This window comes from Chaetura pelagica, unplaced genomic scaffold, assembly GCF_000747805.2.
Source record: "Chaetura pelagica isolate M959 unplaced genomic scaffold, ChaPel_1.0 scaffold118, whole genome shotgun sequence".
Lineage (NCBI taxonomy): Eukaryota > Metazoa > Chordata > Aves > Apodiformes > Apodidae > Chaetura > Chaetura pelagica.
The window spans coordinates 749,429-758,810 of NW_009954408.1; the positions used below are offsets into that span (position 1 = coordinate 749,429).

General features: G+C 51.8%; 1 protein-coding gene across 1 annotated transcript in view; it reads right to left on the reverse strand.

Annotated features, from left to right (window-relative positions):
- Positions 1–202: 202 nt before the first annotated feature.
- WASF1 (WAS protein family, member 1) overlaps positions 203–9,382 on the reverse strand; it is a 55,509-nt gene continuing 46,329 nt past the window's right edge. The window contains exon 9 of the mRNA XM_010004356.1: positions 203–305. Within this exon, the coding sequence (XP_010002658.1) occupies positions 203–305 (103 nt within the window). The remainder of the gene's footprint in view (positions 306–9,382) is intronic.

Consider the following 9,382-nt stretch of genomic DNA (forward strand, 5'->3'; position numbering starts at 1 on the left):
CTGTAGAAAAATCATGTAAGTGCATCTGTGCTGCCTGCCTGTCTCAGGGCAGTGGATCTTCCTGACAGACCCGGGGCTGAGCAGCTTTGAAGAGCCTGCCAGAGGTCGGTGCTGCTCAGGAACTCTCTGCTTTTCATTCACCAGCAGCTGGTTTCTTCTGAGCCATCACACGTGCAGCAGGTTTCAGAAGCTGCTTATTTCTTTATAGTCTTGCTACCTTTGCCTCCTGGTTGTGTTCCAGTTTATCCCTGTCCTTCCAATTCGTACTGAAGGGCTGGAGCAGGTAGGTGACTTTTATGTGCCTCCTGCCATAGAAAAAGTTGGGACTGGTGTGTTTTCCCAGCTTGTGACTGGGAATGCATCGAGGATTTGCCTGCTGGGGCAACTGGGAGCACCAGGATCCAACAAGGCTCAGAGAGGCTGTGAGTCAGTAGTGCTGCATTTAGGTGAGCACAAGTATTATGAAAACCAGTATCATTGCACTGACACTGAAAAGGTGTTTAATTTTAAGTGGGATCTGATCAGAAAACTGTTCCAGAGCCCCAGTAGCTCCATTATTCTAATAATCATTAACGTGAGATTGTAATTGATTAACACCTTCAGGCCTGCAGGGATTCATCAGGGCACTGGTGCAGTGATGGTACAAAGATGGTTTAAACCAGACCTTATAGGTCAAAATGCTGCTTGGGTTAAAAACTACAGTTGCTAGGGAGAAAGATTATTGCTTCCCCTCTTTTAAGCCTTCTGAAACAGCACAAGCCCAGAATTCTTCATCTCATGCACTACATCTAAGCTGGTGTATAGAAGAGGGGAAGGTCCCCAGCCCTGTGGCTGGGTGGCACAGAGGATGCCTGAACCCCTTTCCCCCTGGTGAGCCAGGGACCAAAGTGCTGCCTGGGGCAGCCTGACCCTGCTCCAGGAATGGGCACACACAGCACTGACTGCTGAGGGAAAAGGCCTGGGAATCCTAGAGCCATGGAAGGCTGGTTTGGGTTGGAAGGGACCTTCAAGACCATCCAGTCCCAACCCCCTGCATGGGCAGGGACACCTCCCACCAGCCCAGGCTGCTCCAAGCCCCATCCAACCTGCCCTTCAACACTGCCAGGGATGGGGCAGCCACAGCTTCCCTGGGCAACCTGGGCCAGGCTCTCACCACCCTCACAGGGAATAATTTCTTGCTGATATCTAACCTAAGATGCTCACTTCCCTCTGCTAACTCTGGCAGGACCTGGACATCAGGGATTTTCACCATAAATTCACAGTGGCAACCTGTGTAAAATACAGATGCAGAAAACTTGGATTGAATCCTAGTTTAGTAATAAACCACTTAATCCAGGAGTGAAAAGGTGAGTTACTTTCCCATTTTTAGCCCAACATGTTATTTGCTTTGTTGCCTATTTTTTCCCTCCATGACTGCATCCTCAGGTTAGCATCTTCCCCAGTGATTTGCTGCATCTACAAAAGAAAAGCTGGAACCCTCCTGTGTAAAAACCTGACACTTTACATGGTATTTCCCCAAGCATTCTAACCCTCTTCTAGGAAGCAAATTGGGGTTACAGGGATCTCAGTCATTCATTTTGTAGGGACAATACAAACGTGGAGGTTTTTTTCCTCTCTGCCACGTTCAGAAGCTTTTGCTGACTCATCATTTCTGGGAAAGACTGAAGGCAAAACAGAGGAGAGCATATTGATGATTTTCTGCTTAGACCTGAGAGAGGAGCTGATAACAACCCCCTTGCAGTGAAAATACAGCCTTTCATTTTCAAAGCAAGTCCTGACCTGCAGGGATACCTGAGCAGAATAACATCAAGCAGGTGACACAGTGTCCTCTTTCCCCAAATAACATCTCACTTCAGTAAAAGCAGAGCTGCAATTCCTGGGGAAGTCCAGGAATTCTGGATAGCATGATGTCTGTGTTTCCTTCTTGATGCTTTTGTTGAAACAGCTGACACTTATGTGAAAAAATGTCACAGCATCACAGAATCCCAGAGTGGTGGGGTTGGCAGGGAGCTCTGGAGATCACCCAGTCCAACCCCTGCCAGAGCAGGATCCCCTAGAGCAGATCCCACAGGAACACAGCCAGGTGGGGCTGGAATGTCTGCAGGGATGGAGACTCCACAGCCTCCCTGGGCAGCCTGGCCCAGGGCTCTGGGACCCTCACACTCAAGAAGGGTTTCCTCATCTCCAGCTTCAACCTCCTGGGCCCCAGTTTGTGCCCATTGCCCCTTGTCCTGTCCCTGGACACCCCTGAGCACAGTCTGGTCTCCCCTGCAGCCCTGGGGGCAGGTCTGGGCTCCCCAGTTCCAGAAGGACAAGAACTACTGGAGAGAGCCCAGCACAGGGCACTGAGATGCTGCAGGGGCTGGAGCATCTGCCTGTGAGGAAAGGCTGGGAGAGCTGGGGCTGTTCAGCTGGAGAAAAGGAGCCTGAGGGGGGATCTGCTCAGTGCTGATCAATATCTGCAGGGGGTGTCAGGAGGATGGGCCAGACTCTGCTCAGGGGTGTCCAGGGACAGGACAAGGGGCAATGGGCACAAACTGGAGCCCAGGGGGTTGAAGCTGGAGATGAGGAAACCCTTCTTGAGTGTGAGGGTCCCAGAGCCCTGGGCCAGGCTGCCCAGGGAGGCTGTGGAGTCTCCATCCCTGCAGACATTCCAGCCCCACCTGGCTGTGTTCCTGTGGGATCTGCTCTAGGGGATCCTGCTCTGGCAGGGTTTGGACTGGGTGATCTCCAGAGCTCTCTGCCAACCCCACCACTCTGGGATTCTGTTGGTTATTTAGGGAGGAAAGCAGGGGAACGGTGATCCAGGATTGAGTTATTGGTTTGGTCTCTGCACAGGTGTGAGGGACCAGCCCTCTGGACCTGCTTGTTGTGAAATCAAGATTCTAGGCCTATAAAGTAGGGGGCTGCAAGGGTGGGCTGGGGGAGTTTCATCATCACTGACCATGGACACCAACCCTCCCCTGTTGGCTGGACCAATGATGCTGGATCCAGGACTGGTGGTTTTCCTGTTCTTGTCATCTCTTTCTCCCCTCCTCTCACCTTTTTCTTCTCATCCCCTTTTCCTTACTTTATATATATATATGTGGGTGGTTGTGTTTAGGTTGTTCAATATTACCAGTGTAATAAATGTGTTCTTTGTTATAAGCAGCCCTTGTGTGTTGCTGCACCTGAATCTGATCAACGGGGATTGGATGCTCAAGCCTTTGCTTGGACTGTAATTAATACATTTACTGTCTCTGGGAAAAGAGCAGGTCTGAGAGAAGGATTTTGGGCCCAGCCACACCTGGCTCCTCTCTGAAGGAAGTCTGGAAAGCAAGGGGGTTCAGTCCTAACCTCCCTGGGCTGCCCAGTCTGAGCTGTGACACATCCAGGACTGGATCCAGCCACACTTGGGTTCCTCCATTGCAGCAGGAGCTTAGAAAGCAAAGGGATCCAGTTCTAACCTTCCTGGGTCATTCAGTCTGGGCCCTGTCAACAGGCCAGTGTTTCCACAGCCTTAAATTGCCCCCAGCAGAGGGAAGGGGCTGATCTGGGCAAAGAGGAGGGGGGTTTTATGCCACAGAGGTTCATCAGCTCTGCTGGAAACTGTTGGTTCAATGAGGTGGGGATGGCAGGGGCAGGAAGAGGGGAATCAGCTCTGGGGGAAGGGGATTCTGAGCTGGGGGAATGTTTTTGTGCTTTTTTTCCCCCTGCTGCTCACTCTCTGGCTCCTGTCTGGTTTAAAACAGTTTGGTTTTTTTCCTGGGAAGGAGTTTCTCCAAGTGCCCTGCTTGTCCTGTGGCTGCTTCACTTTGTGCCTTAATTGAAACGTGGATATTTATCAGGGAAGGTTTGGAAAAAGGTTTTAAAAACGACCTTGAACCTTCTGACTTTAAACTTCATTTAAAACCAAGGCAGGAGGAGAGGCCCTGGAAATATTCTCCAAGGTGTAGGTTGTTTAAATAAAGGTTGAGTCTCCTATAAAATGGAATTGGATCTATGACACACTTTTTTTGATCATTGCTTTCAGTGCCATGTTATCTTTTGCATCACAGTGAGATAATTTGATTGTATTCCTGCAGGCAGGTATAATTTGTCACTTCTGGTTATTTTAGAGAAAGAAGTGCTTCTAGGTCATATCAGGATGATGTCAAAAAAAGGTGTCTTCTGTTGGGAATGGAATGTATCAGTAAATATGGGGAGCTTGCTGCTTCCCAGTCTCAATCTCTGACTTTGATACTGTGCTAATTTATCTCAATCAGGTTTTCCCTTGGTCAGTTGGGGTTGGCTGCCCCAGCTGGGTCCTCTCCCAGCTCCTTGTGTTCCCCAGCAGCTGGGGTGGTGTGAGAAGCAGAAAAGGCTTTGAGGCATCAGTGTGTAACCAACGTTTTCCTCATCCCAAATCCAAACCACAGTGCTGCACCAGTTCCTGTGAAGAAAATTAACTCTCTCCCAGCTGAAAGCAGGACAGAGACAAAGAAGTTAAGGGTTCCACCTTGCTGTACACCTGCTGTTCTCAAAGTGGCTCAGAGAAAATGGTAAGGTTGGTGGAACAACACTGTCAAAATAAACTCATCAGAAAGGCTTTTGCAGAGACAGTTTGGGGATGAAGTGTGATGTGTGTGTGTGTACCAAGCACAAGACTTTGACTGCCATGGAGCAGCACCCCTGGGAGAAAGGAGCCCATCTGCAGCTGCCTCGAGCTGGGGGGCTGCTCCAAGACCCCCAGGTGGGAGACAGGCACTTGCAGAGCTTTCCATGGCAGGAAGGCTGGCTCACTGCACTGAAATCATGAGCCCTCAGAGTCATCAGCTGCTGCCTGTTTGGGAAGGAGGACAGCTAATTGCATTATTTTCATTTGAGATGAAGCTGGGGAGATCAGCATTTTTTGCTGTGGTTGCTGGGCTGCCAGGCAGCATCAGCTCCCCAGGAGATGAGGAGTTTCTGGGACACAAAGACTCTGTGAAGCACCACAGCTCCCCAGCCCTCTTGAAGGGAACCCCCAGCTGCCAGCCTGTCTGCTGGAACCCACCACCATGCTGGGGGCACGTGGCAGCTGTTGTGCCAACCAGAATATCTCCAGTGTTTTTCTTTCATAAGGCATTTTTAGAAGTCAGGAAAGGCTCTGGCTCTGCCCTCAGCAGAGTTAGAACTGGGACCTCCTGCCTAACCATGGCGTGTCATGGAATCACAGGATGTGTGGGGCTGGAAGGGACCCCTAAAGGTCATCTAGTCCAGCCCCCCTGCAGTGCACAGGGACCTTTTTAACTACATCAGGTTGCTCAGAGCCTGACCTTGAATGTTTCTAGGGATGGGGCAGCCACAGCTTCCCTGGGCAACCTGGGCCAGGCTCTCACCACCCTCACACTCCACAATTCCCTCCTCATGTCTCACCTCAATCTCCCCTCCTCCAGTTTTCATCCATTGCCCCTTGTCCTCTCCCTCCCTGCCCTTGTCCCAAGCCCCTCCCCAGCTTTCCTGGAGCCCCTTCAGGCCCTGGAAGGTGCTCTAAGGTCTCCCTGGAGCCTTCTCTTCTCCAGGCTGAACACCCCAACTCTCCCAGCCTGTCTCCAGAGCAGAGCTGCTCCAGCCCAAGGATCATCTTGGTGGCCCTTCTCTGGACTCACTTCAGGAGTTCCATGTCCTTCTTCTTCTACTACATTTGCTTTGACACTGAATTCATTACTCTAGATACCTGAACAACTCTTGGAAGAAAGTCCTTTGCAAAAGAGTCTGAAAAAACAAGAGACACAGATAGCAGAGAGTGTTGCTGCAAATATGTAGGGAATGAAGAGCTAGAGCACAAGGTATCATTAGAGCCCCTTCATGACCCTGAATTAGCCTGAGGGGAGAGAAATCACTTGTTAGACACTTACAGTTTGAAAGCAAAATCTTAATCATTCTACAGTGTGTGATGTTTAGTGCCCTAGGAAGTAGCTGTAGTGATGTTTGTCCCTCTAATATGAATAAATAAAATAGTGTTTCTAACATAGAATCATAGAAGGGTTTAGGTTGGAAGGGACCTTAAAGATCACCAAGTACCAACCTCCCTGCCATGAGCAGGGACCCCTCCCAGCAGACCAGGCTGCACAAGACTTCACGGTTTCCCTAAAGGTCATCTAGTCCAGCCCCCCTGCAGTGCACAGGGACCTTTTTAACTACATCAGGTTGCTCAGAGCCTGACCTTGAATGTTTCTAGGGATGGGGCAGCCACAGCTTCCCTGGGCAACCTGGGCCAGGCTCTCACCACCCTCACACTCCAGAATTTGCTCCTCATGTCTCACCTCAATCTCCCCTCCTCCAGTTTTCATCCATTCCCCCTTGTCCTCTCCCTCCCTGCCCTTGTCCCAAGCCCCTCCCCAGCTTTCCTGGAGCCCCTTCAGGCCCTGGAAGGTGCTCTAAGGTCTCCCTGGAGCCTTCTCTTCTCCAGGCTGAACACCCCAACTCTCCCAGCCTGGCTCCAGAGCAGAGCTGCTCCAGCCCAAGGATCATCTTGGTGTCCATCTATGTCCATAGTATTGGTCAGCTCTATAAAAGCCTCTTAATAATGCTCTTCCATCCTGCTGTGCTGGATCTGAAATAAGCAGTTGTTAGTTTCTCTGAGCTGGCAGAAACACTCTGGCTGTGTCTGATACTCGGCTTGGAGGTGTCAATCCAGCTGCTCTATCCAGGCAGCAGAACTGTTTTATTGCCCAACCACTTGCTTATCTTCTTTGCCTGCCAAGCACTACGTGGCTGTGTTTCCACCTCTCCAGCAACTCCCTGGTGCCTCAGCCAGCCCTGAGCAGCCCCCTGGCACCCCCTCCCCACTTTATCCCTGCAGTGAACTGAGGAGTGTGCTGGGGCACCCGGTGCTGCCAGTGCTTCCCATCAGCACAGCACAGCCCTGGGCAGCCCAGGACATGGCAAGTAGCCCATTCTGCTCTGTGGAACATCCCTAGGTAGGGACAAGTGAGAGCTGGATGCCTGCATGAGCAGCCTGGGCTGGGTCATCCTCCCTTCCTGCAGGGCAGAAAATGAGAGGAGAAAACAAGGCAGCAGGGAAATTTGCTCGGGAGCTGCTGGGGAGCATCAGAAAAGTCATTTTGTCCCAAAACAAGGTATTCTTGTCACAAAACAGGAATGGGATGTGTCTGCTCCTCACATTTTGGAAACATTCAGGTGTGTCTGGTTTTCCCATTGCTTTCTCTTCTTGCCCTGACACCCCTTGCACCTTCATCTCTGCTCTTCTCCCTTCCCTGCAGGCACTGGGACAACAGCAGCTTCCCTGCTCCTGGCACCAAACGTGCCTCCATCTCCCCTCTCTTTTCAGCCAGTGCTGGCACTTCTCTCCCAGGGTTTTCAGGTGTGTTGGGTGGATGTCACCTCAGAGGGGACTGCCCCCCCTGACACTTCTCTGCTGCTTCTGCTGCACCAGGGAAAACCGTGGCTGAGAGAGACCTGTGGGAGAACCTGGTGAAACACAAACAGAAGTGCCTGTTTCTATCAGAGCTGCAGCTTGGTTTGCCTCCTGGTGCTCCTCAGAAGGGTCTGTAAGCTACTGGTGGTCTCTTTTCAAGAGAGGAGCTGTCTCTTGAGAGCCACCTACCAGCAGAGGTGCAAGGAGGCAGCAGGAGGGATGTTCTGCAGGGTACCCAGCGTGTTCCATCCCTCAGGTCTGCAGGGCAAGCACTGCAGGCTTAGCCCACCTCACCAGGATGTGCCAGGATAATCCCAAAGGACACCCTGTGCCCCTGAAAGGTATCTTCAAGCCCTGGCTTTAGGGTGTGACAGGCAGTGCCAATGCCCTGTGCCAGGGCAGGAGCAGGAGAGCTGAACACGGGTGCAGTCACAGCACAGCCACCCCACAGGCTGGGCTGAACACACCACAGGCTGCTTTGGGAAGCAGCAGAGGGCTCAGCCAGACCCTTTGGTGGAGGAAAACACCTCTCCCCCTGTGGCTGCACTTCTGCTGGGGGCTCCTTTTTGCCATGGACAGGCTGCCCAGCTGCAGGCAGGAGGGAGCAAACAGGGCAGGGAAGCTCAGGGGAGCTGTGGCAGCTCCCCCACAAGCCCTCCCTTGGCAAGGTGAGTCTCCTGTCTCTCCCACTCACCTGACACCCACCCTGGGCTGGGTGGTGGTGCCAGGCCCCTTGGGGACCTCCCTCCCTCCCCAGGGCAGGCAGCAGAGGCAGAGGATGGGTTGCTCTGTCTTGCTGCCTCTCAGGGAGGCTCCATTCATGCTCTGCAGTTTCCTGGCTGCCTTCATCAGAAAGGCAGGTTTGTTTTTTTTTTTGAACATATCACCCACAGGCAATAAGAACATATTTTAAACAACCTAAGCCAGCTTTCACATCAGCTTGCCTTCATTCCCAAAGGCCCTCAAATGATGTTTACAGCCCTGGCTGTCCTGACATCACCTCTCTTTGCCTCCATACAGAAGAGAAGTTGCTGTTCCTCCCTTCTTCCTATGACTCTCAGGTGACCCCTCTTGAAAATTTACAACCACATGGATCCATGGCAATGTTTTCTCTGCTGTTGCAGCCCCTGGGGCTGGGGATCAGCTGCCAGGTGCTCCTCGTGCTGTGCTCACCTGGGGTCTGCTCCCCTGTTCCCCCCCCAAGCCAAGGAGAAGAGCTGTTCCTTCTCCAAAAGGGCTGTCAGGCCCTGGCACAGGCTGCCCAGTGGTGGAGTCACCACCCCTGGAGGTACAGACATAGTGCTGAGGGATTTGGTTTGCTGAAGGACTTGGGTTGAGGGTTGGACTTGGTGATCTGGAAGGTCTTTTCCAACCAAGGTAGTTCTGTGATTCACCCACCACATGGATGTTGTCCATCTCCCTGCCAGCTTCTCTGAGCCTTGACCCAGCAGTGGTGGTTTCTAACTTGAAAATGTTCCCTCATGGAGAGATACAGTGGAAAGCTTTGTGGTTTATATTACTCTTCTTCTGTTATTTTATTGTTAAGGTCTGCAGATAAAGTGGCAGTAGATGTAGGCAGCATGAGCAGTGGATCTGCAGAGCCTGAGAGCCTTCATGCTGCTGGTTTGTGCCTCTTCCATGGTGAGTTGATTTGGTTTCTTTCTCTTCCTACAAATTCAGCAGCTGCTCCATGCAGATGTGCTTCCTGGCTGCAGCAGGGGCAGGAAGCCTGACATGAACCCCAGCTCTTCAGTGCAACTTCTCAAGAACATTGAGAGCAAGCAAGGGGGAGCTTGGTTTGGGTCTAATTGCTCTGTAAAACCCCCTGTGAGAGCCATCAGTGGGGCTGAGCTGCAGGAGGTTCTGAGTCATGTTTCACAGGTGCCTGTCTTGGCCAAAGTGGGATTTGATGTTTTCATGAATGACTTGGGTGATGAAGCAGAGGAGACACTTGCCCTGTGTGCAGCTGCAGCTGCCCTGGAGGACCAGCAGTGTTCAGCA